The 19037-nt window shown below is 34.0% G+C and overlaps 1 protein-coding gene across 4 annotated transcripts in view; it reads right to left on the bottom strand.

Moving 5' to 3' along the window:
- Positions 1–1338: 1338 nt before the first annotated feature.
- LOC103492245 (uncharacterized) overlaps positions 1339–19037 on the bottom strand; it is a 37423-nt gene continuing 19724 nt past the window's right edge. For 2 of the 4 annotated variants that reach the window (XM_051081296.1, XM_051081297.1), the window contains 30 exons: positions 18018–18166; positions 17781–17908; positions 17644–17701; positions 16398–16495; positions 15425–15509; positions 15206–15271; positions 15082–15141; positions 13595–13681; positions 13223–13409; positions 12289–12332; positions 12083–12214; positions 11855–11986; positions 11717–11769; positions 11585–11633; positions 10022–10080; positions 9358–9509; positions 9103–9272; positions 8852–8980; positions 8685–8770; positions 8448–8563; positions 8194–8306; positions 7934–8057; positions 7300–7421; positions 5500–5683; positions 5194–5419; positions 3727–4048; positions 3025–3164; positions 2540–2664; positions 2219–2420; positions 1339–1645 (listed from right to left, as the gene is read on the bottom strand). In XM_051081296.1, the coding sequence (XP_050937253.1) occupies positions 1558–1645; positions 2219–2420; positions 2540–2664; positions 3025–3164; positions 3727–4048; positions 5194–5419; positions 5500–5683; positions 7300–7421; positions 7934–8057; positions 8194–8306; positions 8448–8563; positions 8685–8770; positions 8852–8980; positions 9103–9272; positions 9358–9509; positions 10022–10080; positions 11585–11633; positions 11717–11769; positions 11855–11986; positions 12083–12214; positions 12289–12332; positions 13223–13409; positions 13595–13681; positions 15082–15141; positions 15206–15271; positions 15425–15509; positions 16398–16495; positions 17644–17701; positions 17781–17908; positions 18018–18166 (3686 nt within the window). In that variant the 3' untranslated portion in view covers positions 1339–1557. Of the gene's footprint in view, positions 1646–2218; positions 2421–2539; positions 2665–3024; positions 3165–3726; positions 4066–5193; positions 5420–5499; positions 5684–7299; positions 7422–7933; positions 8058–8193; positions 8307–8447; positions 8564–8684; positions 8771–8851; positions 8981–9102; positions 9273–9357; positions 9510–10021; positions 10081–11584; positions 11634–11716; positions 11770–11854; positions 11987–12082; positions 12215–12288; positions 12333–13222; positions 13410–13594; positions 13682–15081; positions 15142–15205; positions 15272–15424; positions 15510–16397; positions 16496–17643; positions 17702–17780; positions 17909–18017; positions 18167–19037 lie in introns of those variants that run through there. The other 2 variants (XM_008452535.3, XM_051081298.1) reach the window with 2 other exon arrangements.

Here is a 19037-nt window from a genome sequence, read left to right as displayed (position 1 = left end):
CAATTTTGGGTAAGGGAGGAAAGGTTATTAATTTGTCTTCTAATCTTCAAATGTAATTTCCTTTTTGCTTCTCTTGGGTTTCGTTGCAGAAATGAATACATTAGAATAGGGTAGGGGTAGGATAATTCAAGTGAGAATTGTAAATTTTAAAATTGTGCAAAATGTGTCGATATTTACAAAATTGCAAATTTCAAAGTTGAGAAATGTCTCCAATGTTCGTTAAGTCTTTAAAAACATGTAAGAAAATAAAACGTGTACGTTTCTTCGAGGTGTATTATACTTGTAATTTTATATATATATATATAACATTATACTTGTTTAAATAATGTTGATACTTGAGATATTACTTCTAGCTTTTCTCTCGACACTATTATTATATTACAATGTATTACAGTTGTATTACTAATGTTGTAGTATACTAGTTATGTTTCTAATATTAGCACACCAGTAATCTACGAACTCATGATATATATATAATATATGTATAACTCAATCATATACCCAAGCGAGTATTGTGGGAATAATAAGTCCGAACTTCTATACTAGTTGTCAATTTTAAGTTAGGATCAACGAAGAAAATAAAATGAAATCAATCAATTTGAGTAAGGTCAATAAAGAAAGAAAAACGAAATCTGAAAGAGAAGATTTCGAAATTAATTTCTAAACTGAGAAGAACATTAGAAGTAATAGAGATATCAACTAAAATAAACAGATAACATTTGATAAAGTTAAAACTAAAAGAAAAATTGATATTATTTCAAAAGTTTTAAAATAACAGTAAAGAGTTTAAATTGGTCCAATACTAAATCATCTGAAAGCTCTTTAAAGAAAAACAGTGAAATGTAATACAGAAATTTCCACGATTTTGTTTACTACTCCTTATCGATGATTCCAACTAAAGAGCTTGGAATAACTTTGTTAACAAAAACTTTTGGCATGTTAAAAACGGAATTTAAAGCTTTTTTTTCTTTAAAGGAAAGTGATTATGAGAATGATATTATGTTGAGAGATAACATAATGATACTTGGTATAACTTGAAGGATGTTAAAGAGTAAGGAGATGCTAAAAGATTATTGAATCTGCAATACATTGTCCAATCGAACCCTATCATCAGTTGAACAAAACTTCCCAACAAGTATAGACAACAAGAAGAAAACCGTCCACTGCTTATTTCAGAGTCTTATATATATATATATATATATATATATATATATATATATATATATCTTTCGGAAGTAATAAGTTGTGCACATATATGATGGGTGTCAGATTTGTGATAATAACAGTAACGAAAGAAAAATGTTTATACGAAGTGAAGAACCAAATCTACTTGGGAGGTACGAGAAAAATAAAATAAATATTACACTTTTAAGCCTAAAAACAAAAAGTTACATAAATAACATCAATAAAAACTAAAGTAATGAAAAAGAGAAATATATGCTTGAACAAGGTGTGTATAATTGGAATCACAATAGCATTTTACATAAACACTCATCATAGCAAAAGCTACTCTAAGAATAGTATGAAGAACAAGAACAAAAATAATTCATTGACAACTCAATTGGCTAAGCTAACCTTATCCAGAGTCAATTCCGTGGTGATGAGTTTAAGAAGTACTTGGACCAATTCCCTCACCCTTGCTTCTCTGTACACCAATCAATAAATAAAATTTTAAGAATAAAAAATAAGTTATTAACATCATCCATGCATATTCACTGTAGCATTTCCCATTTCATGGAGAAAAAAACAAACAGACATCTACTTCACATTGAATCCAAAGTAGCTTGACATTGAAATGCAAATAAAAGCTTAAATTTCAATATTTCATAAAAATCTGTACTTCCGATAATCAATTTAAACAAATTTTCTTCTGCTTCCTATGATCCTCTTTCATTAACTACAACACTATCCACCACTAATTTTATATACATATATCCCAACTGGAACGTGTACTGTCAAAGGGTTGCTTGCTCTTTTCTTATGGCAGGGCATAAGATAGTTAAAGACTCCGTTCTTGTCATTTCTAATATCGAGCATCTACTGGACACGCATTGTAATATAGTTAACCAAGTCCAAAACCATGATATCAGGTTTCAAGTTTAAACTTATTGAAACTGCCAAACGACTTCTCTCCTTGACTATGGACTCTTAATCTTAAACAATATTAAAACTGGATGGTGATTATTGCTTCTTTCAATACATGTCTATTTTCGTTTACCTTGAGATGACAAGCTCACAGAAGGAAGGAAATAAAATGAGTAGGTGAGGACGCCGATCATGATTCTCCTTGTTCGAGACAATATTTAAATGCGAAGGCAAAGGAAGAACTGAGGCAGTATCACAGTGGATTTTGAGACGGGCTAGTTCTTGAAGGACATAAATAATTTCATCGAGCCTTGCTGCAGGCAATGGACGTTCACCTGTTTGTAAGAGTAAAATTCAGGAGAAATAGTGAAGAGTAGCTCAATACTCACCAAGAGAATAAAAAGATATTCATTTTAATTTATTCCCGATGACAGAGGTAAACAAAATTACACACCTAGGTAATTCTCATCGATCAGGAACCTGTTCAAGATGGATTGGCACCTTGTCACGAGTAACAAGATTGAGATTTTGCTCACTTCACATCTTGTCGAACTCCATTTATCATCTTCATTGTCGAAGCTGATAAAGATGAAAAATATTAGTTTGTAACTGAGGAAACATGAGATTAGAGGACTAGAATGCATTATCCTCCTCCTGAAACATATGAATGCATCTTTATGCTTCTGCAATGATTTATCAATAAAGAAAATGGTTGCTGAATGGTTGCAGATCACATTTAGAAATATACTGAACTTGCTTTTGAAACCATGTCCTTTTCTAATCAGACATCAATCATGCAGATCCCAGCATGTTGTTTTGCCCATGGCAGTTTCACAGACAAGATAATTAGATCATAAGACTATCCACACAAAAAGACCATCTTCATATAAAAGTTAAAAAACCAAAATCTGACATAAGCCGATGATTTTTATAGAATACCTGCTCAAAGAAAACAACTTCTGCAAACAGGTCAAGGAAAATCTGCTACAGTGAATGGGCATCAGCTCTACCGTCTCAACAGGCAATGAGCAAGTTCTTGATGCACATCGGTCCAATGTGGAAACTAATCTTTGGATAACCTATGAATTATGATGTTGGAAGGTATTAGAAAATTAGAAAATTATAAAGAAATGAGCAACTGCCATGGTTGCTTTACGAGATGATATTGTACATAAATTCAGTGACTAACAAATGACGTGAAAGTTCTCATATCTGATGAGAAACTCTTTATTAACTTTGAACGATGCATAGTTAAACTCCTACCAAAAAAAACTAAATGAATAAATAAAATCTAGTAGAGAAAAAGATGGTCTATCAACCAATGAATCAAAATGAAATGTTAAGAAAAATGTGCAGGAACCAATGTGCTGATGAAAAAAAACCTAAAACTAGAAATGATAGATGTCGGCTACGAGGTTGATTGCGTTAATGTTAACAAGGAAATCATCATGGGCGAGCATTCAAAATAATGTGTGTGCAGGCATTGCAGTAAAATTCATGTTAATTAGCAAAAGAAACAGCTCCGAATTATTTTATTGCCTTTTCTGTTGGAGTTGGGCAAAATATCCAATGTCAATGCGCATAAAAAGTAAACTGATAAGATTGCACTATTCTAGAACCAAGGCAGTTCGAGAAAATTACATCATGAGGTGCATCAAGTGGTGATTTAAGAATCTTGTCACCCAGAATGTTCAAGAGAGTCATCTCAAGACTTTCATTAGCTTCCATTGACCCAGGTGGAAGTGAACTGGATATAGCTCGTCCACAATATCCCACAAGGAAAATTTCATAAACATCTGCAACTTCCTTCCATATTCGAGTTCTTGCTGGTTTGCTAGTACATGTCTCTGGTAGAACATTCGTAGTTAAGTTTTGCACGTCATCAGAAAGTATTTGATTAAAACCTTCGACAGCCAATCTCCAAAGTGCACCATCGGGGTGCTCTCTTCTTGTTGTCATACACCTAAAAGAAAAAGTTTTCTGTTGCTCATCATTGTAAAGACATGTATCACGAACTAACATAAAAAGGGAAAATACCTTTTCACTCCCAAGGTTTTGGGTCAAATATTATTGTAAAGAAATATATAATTTTAGATCAACGAATAGACATTAATTAATTTAAACTAATTATGATGTGAAATTGTAAAATTAATTTTAATGGTAGTGAAAAATAGTAAATTTTAATTAATTATAAATCTTTTAATTCCTTTTTAAGTGAATCAATTTAGACCCTCTGTTTGAATTCCATTTTGAAGTCATTCATAAATGGCTTTTATGAGTGTATAAGACTTTTTAAATGCAAGAATTAACCCAACATTAGAGTTTTTTCTTTTGAAGTCTGTCAGACCGCCTTGTGGCCATCCCAGCAGGTTAGAGACTGTCAAGAACAATCCTCTACAGCTGCAGGACCAAGACCCATCAGCAGTTAATCAGCAGTAGTTCATCCACCAGACTTTGGTTCTTGTCTCCTTAGAACTCAAAGGACAGTTGTACAACACGAAAGTCTGGATAGATCTTGTTCAAGTAAGGTTGTCCTAATATTAGAGAAATGGTTAGAATCAAATGGATGGTAGAGGTTTCTCATTCATGTGAGTAACGTTCCATCTTCTTGTTTTCTTCTATTTGCTTTACTTATTTAGGAAGAATTATGTGATAATATTTATTGTTACTGAAAATGTTTTGGAAGAAGAATAGTTATAGCATGAGGATTTTGAGCTGGTTTTAAATGAAATCTAATAGTAAGTAATTACAAACCACTATCAGAGGGTCTGAATTGATTTAGTTATAAAAGGTTAGCTTTATATTGATACAATTATTGGTTTAAGGTTTTAATTGATACAACCTTCAAAGTTTAGAGGTATAAATTGATTTTTTTCATAAAGTATGTTTTTTCGAATATTTTGGAGTTGGACAGAGCATTACATGATTAATACAAGTTTGGTGACAGGCCATCGATTTCAGTCCCATGTCCATGTTTCTTCATTCTCTACATGGGTTACTTAACACATTCACAGAATGGACTCAACTATCTTCCAGCAGACTCTCTTACCTACATTCTACCAGGTCACATTTTCAAGAAGTTGAGTGAAAGAATGTAAAAATCTGTACCTTCCAAGACTCTGGATAATTTCGGGGCATATAATACATTTTTCAACCATTGGTGCATGAAGAAAAAGCTCAACCAAAGCAGGAACAAGCTTTTCTGCAAACAGAACATTTTGAATGCCAACTGGTGCAACTGCTGATCCTGGAGTCACAGACTGAGAAGCTTCATGGTTTGAGGTCGCAGAAGCAGCTCTAGAATGCCTTTCGTTCCTTAGCCTCCCCTGATTTGCTGAAATAAATACAAGTACACACAACTTATAAGAGGTCATGGAAAAACCTAGGTATTGCACCACACAAATTTAAATATACCTTGAACAAGATAACTAGTGCTTGTTTGATCAGCATCATTTTCATGTATTGATGGAGATTCTGATCTTGGAAGATATTGCAAGAATTCACGCAGTAGAATCAGCCACATGGAAGAGATAGCATTAGTTGGACGTAAAAGTGGTAATATCTCCAGGATTGTTCGTAGCTCAGGGGGGACATGTCCCTAGAGAAAAAGACATCAGCATTTTTAAGGAAATCAACAAATTGCTATCATATTCTTTACATCCTGTAGAAACTTTTCACGAGTACAACAGAAAATTAGCCCAGATGGTTACAACTACGAGGGTCACTTTCATGTAAAGGGAGAGTACAAAATTTGCATTATAATCAACAACATGCAATTTATAACACTAATCTGGAACTATTTACTTAAATTTTCGCCCCTTTAAGGCTTGGGAATTCATTATTTGGATGCTTAAACAGTGAATGTGATAAGTAGTCATCATAATCATCTAATTTTGCTTCTTTAACTGGTTCATTCCATTCCTCTAAACCAAGGTTTCTTCCTAAATGGTAACAAGGAAGTGAAAACTTGAATCAAACAATACGTCACAGTTTCACTTTTGATACTAAATCAAACTCCACCCCATCTAATTGGGCTGAATATAAAATCCCAAAATGTAGAAGTGCCAGTTAGCATTTTTGTTTTCTTTTTTTCTTTTTCTATTTTAAAGTATCCATACCATAAGTGTCCAGATCGGATTGTGTGCAAATTCTAATTGAACAGCCTATTTGACCATACAACATTCAAACTTCAAGGAAACTGATCTGATATTAAATGCTAGGTAAGTGGCTAACACAAGCTTACTTACGTTGTATGATCAAGTGAGTTGTCTCATGAGATTATTCAAGGACCTAACTTGGTTGAACAATGTGCTAGGCCCCAATCCTATTTAAGTATAATAGGAGAAGTAAGAAAAAACATGAAACCAATGAGGAAGAAACACGTGGGAATGGGGAGCATAACCATGAAACCAACCAGGAGAATACACGTGGTAGAAGGGAGGAAAGCAAGGAGATCGGGGACCAACAGGAGGGGCCCACAGTTAGTAGTGGGTAATTAAAAGGGGCAGAGAAGAACAGATGAGGTACGGATATTTTGGGGGTAAAAAGGAGAGAGGCTGCAGGCTCCTTTGAGGAGGAGAGAGCAGAGTCCAGGTTCTTTTGTTCTTGTTTTACGTTTTAGTGTTTGGCTGTGTTCTTGAGAATTTCCAGTTTGTTGTGTGTTTTGAAATTCCAGTTATATTGTATTTTGTTCATTGTGGTTAAGGCTTCAGTGAGAAGTTATCTATTATTATACTGAAGTGTTCGGTAGTTTTGGGCTGTACTTATTTGCCGAAAGTAATAGAACAGTAAGGTACTTGTTGGTATCCTAACACAATGATAATGTTATAAGTGCCTGTTGAAAGAGATTTTGTTTTGGAGCTAAAGTTCAGTATCGGCACTTTGGTTGGACAATGATAATGTAATTTCCTTCCTTTTATTTCTAGAATGATTAACTTTAATATTCCCATTCGTCCATATGCTAATCTCTAGCTCCAAAACATAGAATCTCATCTGACATAATCTTAATCCTCATGTCTCAAACTGAATCATGATGTTTCCAAGCAATATCACTAAATTCTTCACTTCAGCAATCAAGTTCAGGATAATATACACTTACCCAATCCCCAAAATTGAGAGTGATAAAACATATGAACGAATTGTAAAAACAAAAAATAACTTAAACAAAGTGTTCTTTAAATCAAACAAGAAAGAAATAGGGTAAAATAAACTTACAAATTCAGTTTCGAAGTTCTCGTTAGTGATTATTGCTTGCTTAATGGCCAAATCAACAACTGAGAGCAATTGTGTGTACATCTGGTTGTCAAACATCATTTGTGCTTGCACATATAGTTCTCCTGCAAGCAGTTTAACAAAGATTGACATGTTAACGATAAATAGACAAAACTATATAATCTCCCTGTTCTTATTCTGAATCTTACAAGTGACATGATAGTGTCAGCTTCCATATCTGATTAACAATTTGCTAGACCACCAATAATCCATCAATATAGTAGGAGAGGTAAGAAAGTAATTGTGGAAGGTAGTTAGTACAGAGGAGTGAGGAGTATGAAAGGAGATTTGTAATTCGGGAGTGGGGACCATGAGGTGGCAGAGGAAATATTGAAGGGGAAGTCGAGGATATCAGTAGGTAGGGAGTTTGTTATTTTCCATTTTTTTGCTTGGTAGAATTTTATCATAGAGAGAAAGGAGTATATTGCTTTAAGGAAAGTTTTCTATTCAATAATACCGATATTGTAAGGAAGTTCCTTACTCAAGTTTAGGGATTATTTCAAACACTTTAAGTCAATAGAAGATATGCATATATGTAAAATATAGTTTTAGATATACATCACAAGTAAATCATTACCAAGACCATGCAGTATTTCCTGCTTCACTTTGCTAGCAGCATTACCACTGTAGTGTGGTGACTTTTGAAGAATAAGCTCATACACATTAAGTACTGAAACAAGGTAAGTCATTGGCAAGTTTCCCTGTTCCACAAGTTAAAAATTAAAGATGATTCAGGCCACATGTTATCATTTATTTGGAGAGTATGAATTTTGTTATCAGTATATTCCAACGGAAACATGCATATGAAAGAAAATTTCTCCGATCGATGGTGATTACCTTGGGAGAATGAGAAACAACTGTTGTCTGTAGACAATTTATTGCTGCAAGTGCTACCTCTTTACTGCCATTTAGAATACTATTCTTCACAAAAAGAATCAAAGATTCCCATCCTGCAGTATGAGAAGCAGGAAACATTGTTATAAACAACCAGCGAAAAGTAACTAAAGATGTATTAAACAATATGACAGATGCACAAACAAGCAAATAAGAAAAATTATGCAGTCAAGCAAAAGCATTCACCATTGACCTACCAGACCAAAAGTTTGTTAAGCTTCTAAGGAATGGGAAAAAAGACCGCAAAATACGTGCTATTCCAGAAAGCACCAGAACCAGCGTTTCGTCCCACTGTTTTTGAGCAGTATTACGACTGCAAACACATGTAGTGTGAGAAACTAACATACAATAGTTTCATCTTATTTAGAATCAGTCAAGTAACGAAATAGAACACAAGTGACTATATTTTGGCAAGGATCAAGATTAGTACGGACGAGTGATGTATAAGCATATGAACCGCCTTTCCACCATGAGTTCCCAGTTCTTTCCCTTGCCATTCATCTTTGGATGAGGTTGCAGCCTTCAAAACAAGGAGTTCAAAGGCCATCAGCAGAAAAATAAGCAAACGGTAAGAGTAGTTATCTTATCACATCAAAGTTACCATGTGGGAAGCATGATCTAAGATGGGAAAAACGTAATCCCAAAGACATGTCCCCCAAACGTTTTCTGAAAGCTTTTGACCGTGACTTCCAAGACTCTGGAAGAGTGTCCTGATAGCTGAATTTCGAACCTGGAGGCATATAAATGTGCTGATATTGAACTTAAAATTCATAGGAATAATAGTTAATTCTACATATCATCGAGATTGACAAAATGAAGACCGTGGGGGCATATATTCCCATATTATTTTACCTCAGGTCTATCATCAGCTCCAAGCTTGTGAAGCAATGAGAAAACAGAAAACAGCAACTTGTTGCTGTCAACCATCTTTGTGAACGGAGAGGTATCAGCATGACTGGACACCTCAACCATCTGTTCTTCAAACCTTTCAACATTAACTTCTTTTGGGGCAAAAGCCACCTCTGTTTTTCAGATCATTTTAGTAACAGAAAAGGTTAGCACTTCAAACAGCTAATGACAGAAGCTAGAAACCGTTTATGTATTTACCAGGGAAGCTATTTGCATCCTTCTCGCCCACATGATCATGTAGAAGCCTCTTCACAATAAAATCAGTTATAGTCCACAAAAGTCCTATCGCTGTTAAGCTTATATTTAACTCTGTTTTTTGAGCACTGTATGCTCCCGTCACATCAACACATCTGCAATATCCAAATTGATACCCAAGTAAGATTGTCTGAGACTACAACGAAATGTATAATCATGATGCTAGTAGCTGAAGTTTTGGCTTTTGTTTTTATGCATATCAAGATCAACTAGAGGAGATAGCTCCTGCGTAAAATTGGTCCTTATGGACAAACACCAGCAATTATTCCAATTAAGCCAGTGGATTTCAGATTTGCTTTACTTCAAAAGGAACAAGGATGCTAAATATTCTTAAATCTACACTCGGGATGAATAGGAAGGAAAAGGCTAATAAAGCATCTTGATGCTAGAAATAATTACTGTATAACAAGGCAGAGAATCATCATAAAACCGAGCACAAATACATGTCAAAATTTAGAACTTTAAAGCACCATTCTTTGAAGAAAGTCATAATTGTGAAAACTATAATTGATGAGCACATGTGAAGAGTGTTGCACACATAATATAATCCTTAGAGAAGAGAACAGAGTGAAATAAGGAAACTGTTTAATGGTAGAATCCCTCTTACACGTGGAGGCATTCTTGTGGTATGCTGGAAAGTCCATCGTTCAAGATCACACGTAGACTCTAAAAGAAAACACAAAAATTCTATTATTTTATGAATCACACAAAACTACTATTATCCACATGAAAAAAACCTCAAACAAGCAACTTGCCAGAAATAAAAATAAGAAATTGGAAGATAACTACAGTCTGTAATAGCAGATGGGCATGGACTACACCTTCCAATGCACCAGATGGACACAGACATGGATTTGGTATAGAAACAATAATAGCAGATAATGCAAATGATAGTAATGCATCAAATGCAAATATAATTGCCTAAAGTGAAACTAAAGAATACAGGAAAAACAAATCATCATCAAATTCTCAACAACGAAATTTTTGTTTCAGCAATCTAATCAAGGTTCAGAGTTTTTTTGGTTTCATACCTCACTTACCAGGTGCTCTTGGACAGTCTGGTTATTGGTCTACTAGATCTTGGATTTTTTATATGGTTTTCATTTATGTGAGGCCATTTATCTGCCCTAAGCCTATATGTTCTTACTAGTTTGTACAAATATGATGAGGAGGCTAAGGAGGTGTCGACCTAGTTGAGATGACTAGATGCGTCTAATGATCCCTAAGTTTTTTTGCTGATTGTATAATTCTCTTGTACTTTGAGCTTTTGTTTCATTATTATCATTAATAAAAGAGACTTGTTCCCTTTTCAAAGAAAAAAAAGGAATGAGTAACCTTTTGAGTGAGCACTTTTACAGTCTTTAAGGATTTCCTTGGCAGTCATCTCTTTCGTTCAAGCATATTTCCTTCCCCTTTTAAGTTTTCATTAAAAAGAAAAGAAGGAAAAAAAAAGAAAAGAGAAGAAAAAGATACAAAACTTTTCATTGATAAAATAAAAAGATAATAGTGCTCAAAGAAGAAATTCAAACAAAGAATTATAATTTATTTCCTAGGCAATTTTAATGTTGGCTCAACTCTTGGAGAAAGTATGATACCTTGAGCTCAGGTCAAGTTCTCCTTCAGTAAATTTTAGGCCACGTTTCTAATTGTTAGATATTATATTAAATTTACTTTCACCTACTAGCTTAAAACTTTTGGGGCAATTGGTGATTTAAAATGGTATTAGAACTTGAACCACCTAGTCCGATACCATCTTCTTCTCCAATCTTGTATCACTATTACGAAAAAAATAAACCGTAACATTTTTGTGGATTCTTGAGCGTTGTACTAAGAATCAAATCCAGATAAATATCCAATGACATGGAAGAAATTGTGGATGAGTTGCATGAAACAACAACGTTCTCCAAAATCAACTTGAACTTAAGGTATCTAAATACTTGTATCGTACACATGCAAGATATTGACAACTGAACAGAAAAGGCATTTCGATCCATTTTTATTGATAAGTAATTTCATTTATGTGAATAAAATTACAAAAGAAAAGGCAAAGTATTAAAATTATACAAAAGATTTCTATCATGAACTGGATAGTAGAATTTGGAAGCGACAGATTGATCTGTAAAATATTGAGGATCTGTTCTCAATAGTTATCATTGAATCATTTCCTAACCTGAAAACCAAGAGCAACAAGGTCTTTCTCAGAAGCATCTGCAACAGACCTTTAAAAACAAGCAGTTAGAGAAGGTCAGCCAAATATGAGAGCACGAAGCTTAGGCAATTAAAATAATCGGCGGTAACTAACCTTAACAGCTCGAGAATATTTGGCCAGCTGTAGCGTAACTTTTCTCCATGTCTCTGAGATTTTCAAATAAAATATTATGATCTAGGAAGACATTAATACACAAGAGAGATTTTATAAAACTTTAGTGGCATAAGTTACCTCTAAAACATGCAGAAGGATCTTTAAAGATCCTGAGCAAACATCAATGCTTTGAGAAGAAGAATATAAATACTGCAGAGGAGATATAACAGAACACTCCAGTGACCGCAGCTTTTCAACCCTGTCTTCAATCTAAAACAGACGCCCAAATGGACCAAAATCAAAATCAGTTTTCTCTCTCGCTTTCAATATGATACAGACAAGAACCAGGATGAGAATTATGACCACCTTCAAAGAGGTATGTTGATTAGGCAAGGTGAAATCAAGAAACGGCTCTGAACCTAAAACTGAGCAGATTGATTGGTCCAAAGCATCAAGTGCTATATTGCGTACATGCTGATTGGAGTTATTGGCAAGCTGCTAACCATTCTAGAAAAGTGTTAAAAATGGAACTAATGCAAAAATGGGAATCAAAGAAAGCGTAATGTTGTTACCTCAACAAAATGGTCAACAATTTGATCCCATAGTGGTTCAACCCCTATTGTAAAACAAACAGAAGATTCATTATGTTAAAAGCTCTACTTACTATTTAAATTTTCCACAAGATAATTATTTAAAATTTTAGACAATTTTAAATTACAAATTATTTGTTTGCCAAAATAATCATTCCCAATTGGCATAATGCTTGGTACTATCAACCTCGAAGAAGAAGGTTTAATTATTAATACCCTCATCCCACAATCTGATGAAAAAAACTAAAATAAAAAATAAAATTTATTCACCATAAATTGTTACAAAAATAAATTTGAATCAATTAAAAGTTTGTTCTAGTTTAAATACAAAAAAATATATAAAGATGATATAAAAGAGAAAGTGACGCAAAAAGAACAATATATAGATTACATAATAGTGGAATTTTTTTATTACACCATAGAGATAATTGAGAAGTAATTTTATGTAAATTAATAAATAGTCAGTTCTAACTTCTACTGAAAACTCTAAAACATTAGAATGAGTTATCAACATAGAATATAGAAATACATATAATAACTCTCACATAACAAGTGAAGCCATAACCAATTAACCAGATACAAAAATAAATAATTTACTACAACTTCAATGATCACGTAAACATACAGCATGCATTCATGTAAATTGGAGGAAACTGTTGTAATCATTGGTAAACTGTATAACTGAAATTTAAAGAAAGAACGGAACCAATATTTTTAAGGATGTGGTATGAAAATTCACAATGGCATTAATAAAGCCACAGCTCCTATTTCAAACGTATGTTTTAACCTGAGTTTAGTATGCAAACTAACGTATTTGAGGCAGTCGACAAATTTTTACTAAATGAACATGAGATTGATCGTGGACAAACATCTTAAAAAACAATTAATCAACAGAAAACCCAATGATCTGACGTACTGTGAAGATTATTGACAAGGATACATATCATCCTTTCCACAGAAAAATTGATGCTGCCAATTTTCTGGCTTGAAGCTAATCCAAAACCACTTGAACCACTGGTCAGATATTGGTGAGAAAGCTGACATAATGCTGAAAGAAGGGAATTCACCGCAGATATGTGCATCAGTGCTGAGCTCTCAAATAGCTTCAAATAAAAGGACAGATGTCAATTAGGAGAAGCATACAATAAAACCCGCATTAAGTGAGCTGGTTTGGAAACAATTCTCTCAAAGTTACTTTCTTTTCAAGAAATGCTTTGATTTCATTGTTTCTTCTTGTTCCACGAAACTCATGAAAAGCAGCATTACTTTATTTTTACTAAGAACTTACCTGAGAATTTAAAGAAGAAAGAATGTGAAAGTCACTGTATTGGCCAGATGATTCCCTTGTAAGCTTTGGGACAGTAGTTGATACCTCCTATAAACATAAAAGGAAATAAATAGGCTAAAAGTAGTAAACGGATCAATACAGACTGCTGAACTAGTATTTCCACTGCATGAATGAACAGCAGGTCGAGAAAGACAGTCAGTATATGAAGACGGGGCCACCTAGTTTCATTCAAAAACATGTTTAGTAATTGGTTTTAAAGAGCAGTACACTTCGACATTCTCTTTACTTCCTACACATTAGCAATGACATTTCAATAAAATTCGTATGGGTCTTTCACTTGAATTATTGGTTTAATATGTGCCTTCGCATGTGTTTTGGTACAAATGATTAGTTAATCAAATTAGTTATCATAACTGTCTAATGATGATGATGGGAGAGGTGTACTGTTAGAATTGCCTAATGAAACTTTGAGGCAGCTAAACCAAAATTATCAACCCAAGGAAGACACTTATTGTGAAAGAGCCTCTCCAGAACCAAAACTCAGATGGAAGAGATTTTAACTAAATTAGCTCGCATTTCTAATCAATTTTATTTCCTCAGACAAGTATAATGCCTTAATTAGTTGGCATTGAAGCAACCATTATCCCCAACTAGATAGGATGACTAGATTTTCAGGAGTGATACATTAAGTATTCAATAGTTAAAAATCTCTCCATAGAATAAAGAGCGTGTTAATGTTGAAAGAATTTTTGGCCATTGAGGGAGACACAAAGCAAAAAGGTGGCCTTCTAACACAAAGAAATTATTTCATATCTTTTTTTCTTTAAGAAACAAAGGTAATATATTCATCAGAAGAGCCAAAAGAACAGCCTAAGAGCAGGGGTAGAGGGAACTCCCTCCCACAAACTAAACAAGAAGAGCTCTCCAATTATTAACAATCATAAGAAGGCCATAATTACAAAAGCCATACTTACAAAGCAATCACTTCATATCCATACATAGTAAGGGAGAAACCTTACACAAAGCCATCCTTTCCAAGCTAAGGGTGGAAAGGAGTTGACACATTTTTTAGAATTCTACTCTTAGACCTTATGCTAGATATGATTTTGCTCAATTAAAGTCCTCTCCATACAAAAAAAAATTGCAAAAATTTCAATTCAGATATTTATTGCAGCTGGATGGCTTCTATTGAGCCTTTATAATCTTAGTAGTTTGTGTTTTTCAGTCTACAGCTATGTTTTTAACATTTTATGTTTTTCATTTTCTTTGTGTTTTGACTTTTTCCTTCATCCTTCTTTTGGGATCTTATATCTTTGAGTCCTAGTCTTTTTTCATTCTCTTAATGGACAGTGTTGTTTTTTGTTAAAAAAAATTGTTGTGTAACCTATAAATTGATCCTGTTCCAATAAAATCATCAAGCCTCAACTCATTTCATGGGGAAAAAACTAGATACTCGGTCTCAATCATACATTTAAAATGAAAAATACCTGAGTCATGGCATGTGGCGAATGTATTGCTCGATCTAGAGCCGCAAGAGTATCCAAGACCTAAAATTAACACTTATTATCACAATATTTATCTAATTACAAGAAGTGAAAAGAGTTGACGTACCAACACCCAAGATGGGCCCAACACATTGTGCAATCGGTGAGCAATATTGAAGAGAGTCCTCAAGGCCTGAATTGCAAAACTATGAGAATCAACTAAATTATCACTATCTGATTGCACTAAGAGATTCAGTATGGGAGGCATGATTTAATTACAACTGAAATTTTTTTTTGAAAAAAGGTATTCTATGAGAACAAATGAATGTGGAAAGTCGACATAAACCTGCACATTCTTGGGTGTAAGGACAACAGTATCCCTTTGATCAATGAACGGCTCCACTCGTTTTGAATTAGGAGACTGTAGGATGCTGCAAAAAAAATGGTTTTAGCAAGTAACACTTTCAAATGAGAATAGTTCGGTCATTGAAATCAAAGGTCAAGGATTCTTGAGGGTGTGCATGTGCATCAGTCCATCTGTACGTACTCATATGCAGGAAGATATATATAGTAAAGAGCCACCTTAGTTTTGAAGTACAAAATAATTGTAAAATAATGCTCAATCAGGTCAAACTGAAAAACCTCGTGTACAATTATGCAAAAATACCTGTATTTAATAGCCACTATGGCTACATTAAGTGCTTACATATTCTTTTGGGAAAGCAAAGATGATACATAATGTACATGCTCATCATATTGGTACGGTTTAATTGCAGCAATTTAATAAATTTAAGGGTATGCTCAAGTTGAAAAATAGAGCCACAAGTCCAATAACTAGCCACTATAGTTCAGTGGTAATTTTTCATTTTCCCTTCTTTAATTATTATTGTTATTATGCATTCAACAAATCTAATCAATATATCAATTTCTTAAGATTATAATCATGCATCCCTCTCTGTTATAATACCAACCTTAAATTCGACCTTGATCTCAACCCTAACCTTGATTTCATTCTTCCTTTTTTTTATATAAGAACAGAGGAGCACATTAGAAAATACAACCAATGGGCCGTGGTTAGAGAAAACCCCCATGCAGCAGGCTAACAAAAGGGACATATCAAATATAACCTATTAGAACAAATTAATAGGGAAACATCCTCCTTTAAACTTCAATCATGATCTCAACCATGTTACTGTTGTTATTAGGAACAGAGGTGCTTTCAGTTTCAAAATATCAAATATATGCCAGTCATCATGTGGAGTACGGGAAAACTGAAAGAAAATTAAAATTGTAACATTGGTTTATATAGAACTAAATACCTCTTTTTTTCCACTTCACTCGGAAAATTAATTGTAAACTTGCAAAGGGAGGCAAGAAATGAATTTAATGGTTCAACAGCATGGAGAACTCCGCATGCCTGTGATCCACATGACATAAGTAGAGTGCATAAAACATATTCTTCATTAAAAGTTTCTCATTGGTTAGGGAGCTGAATTTTTTTTTTACAAAACAACTTACAATGAAAAAAAAATTAAGAATACAAGGGCATCCAAAAAGACAAATCCTCAAAAGGATGTAGAACTTTAGATATGCTATTTTGTATGTATTTTGTAACATTGGACCTGATGAGGATGCTAAGGGGGTGTCAACCTAGTTTAGATGCCTAAGTGTACCTCCTAATCTGCTAAATTTGTACGTTGTTTCTTGAGATTGTCTCTTTTCATTAATCCAATCAAAAGTGTGTTTCCTTTTCCAAAAAAAAAAAAAAGCCCTACTAAAATAAGGGGTTCCAATTGAGCAAAATAGAACATACATAATAATTAGAAAAGCTCTTCGACTTCGAAGCAAAAATAGAAACATGAAATCTAAAGAGGAACCAACCATCCGAAGGGTCCCTTTCAAAACCTCTAAGCATTCAACTATTCTGTTCATTAGGGAGCTGAATTACTCTCTATAAGCAATGCTTTACTTTCTGATTATGTATTCTTTGTCTAGCTTCAACGGTTATTGGGCATTACAGATTTATTTCTAGGTTTATTGTGCCTGCTCTCCTTAAGGTGCTTGGTTTTTCATTGTTTTATTTCATTTAATGTATCTTTGGGCATTCCTTACTTTTTGGTTTGGTTGCTAGTTCTTTTCACTCCTTACGGAAGTTTCTTCTTCGAACTTTTTCTTTGATTTCATCTTTGATGAAAAGTTACTACTTGTTAAAGAAACATCATCACTGAGAGTTATCGCATAAAACCATAAAAACAAAGAACAAATATCATTTTCTAGGCATCCTATTGAGTTCAGCTGCACTCAATTTTAGGTACGTTCCACCTTTCTGTGTATCACAGTATCAGGAAGAAAAGTTGACTAAATGGAGGTATGGTAGCTAAGTAATTTTTTATTACGTGAGTCTCCACTCAATTTTACAAAATCATTGATCATTTAAGGTTCTTCATAAAATGAATGTCAATAATAGTTTTTGACAGTTGACACTTTAAAAGAAAACTAACCAATGGTTTTCTCACAACAAAATCCTCAAGGAAAACACCATCACGATAAGATAACAGGAATCACCTGAGTGAAAGCTTGATATCCTTTCAATATCTCCAAGATAATAGCCTCTCCCTGTGATCTTTCATCAGAAGCTTAATTCAAGTTCCGCACCAGTTATGAACATGCTATACAGAAGGAGAGAAAAAGAATTAACGTACCTAGTAAGAATAAGGGACAATGCATCAAGTATTGTCAGCCACAAAGAATCAACCATAGAAATGCAGACACTTGCTATTCTTCCATTACACTTTCCTGGTGGTTCATAATCAAACCTTGGGGATTCAAGCTGTATATCAAAAGAACACAACATACAATTAGCCCATCTCATATAGCATCTCAACAAAATACACGGTTGTGTGAAGTATATCAGAACGGTAAAATGAAAACCAAGATACCTCCCCAAGGTCAACTGCTTCATCGGTTAAAGTAGCCACAGTAAAAACAACACCTAATAGGCCCTCGACAGCCAATGTTATTGCATGCGCTTCACTAGCAACTAAAACAGTGGCATTTGAAGCATCACCATCAAGACTCCACTCAACTCCTGTAGGAAATGTGTCTTTATTCCTTGAGTTTAAGTATAGAAAGAAACAAAATTTTAAAAAATAATAAATAAAATAAATAAAAACCAGTTGTTTTGACAACAACTTCATTCTCGGTGACTGACCCATTTTAATTTAACCTTGTAACAGACAAGGTCAGTATTGTCTATAATATTAAACTGGTAGAGTTTCGACAGACATTTTCTTTAATAAGACAACATTTTTCTGATACATGAAAAGGAAGAAAAGATTTAAGGATACACCCTGTCTAAGGGGGAGGAAAAGAAAAAAGATAAACGCCAAAAACCAAAACCTAAATCCAAAGGTATAAGTCAGCCAACCAATCAACCACCAGGGAAAAATACAAGGACTAAAGCAAGCTTCCTACGAGCAATCAAACTTAAGAAAGAAAATAAAATACAGAATTGAAGGAACCACAAAAGAACAACAAGCCAAAATAAAACAGACAGAGCAAAATAAAAATCCCACAGCTGACTAGAACACCAAAGCCCAAAAAAGCAAACCGGCGAAGAACAAGAAAACAAGACAAGCCACAGCCAAAAGGCCTTAAAACAAGAGAGCATCCTCCAACAGAAATTCATCAAAAACCAAGGAAATTAATTCTTTTACATGAAGAATCAGCTTAAAGATCTTCCAACGACAACCAAATTAGAATCTGCAATAATATCTGTGTCATTGAGAAAGTAACATTAAAAGCACTGCCACGTAACAAGCTTCTATATTATTAATAAACTCAAAGTACAAGAGAGTTATATATTGAGAATAATAGAGAAGCCTAGAAATGGGGGAGAGAGAGGATCAGTAGGTGCATCCGGATATCTCAACTAGGTTGACACCCCACAGCACCCTTAT

The sequence above is a fragment of the Cucumis melo genome, chromosome 2, assembly GCF_025177605.1.
Source record: "Cucumis melo cultivar AY chromosome 2, USDA_Cmelo_AY_1.0, whole genome shotgun sequence".
Taxonomy (NCBI): Eukaryota; Viridiplantae; Streptophyta; class Magnoliopsida; order Cucurbitales; family Cucurbitaceae; genus Cucumis; species Cucumis melo.
Note: the sequence above shows the minus strand (reverse complement) of the source record. Positions and strands in the feature narration are given on the sequence as shown.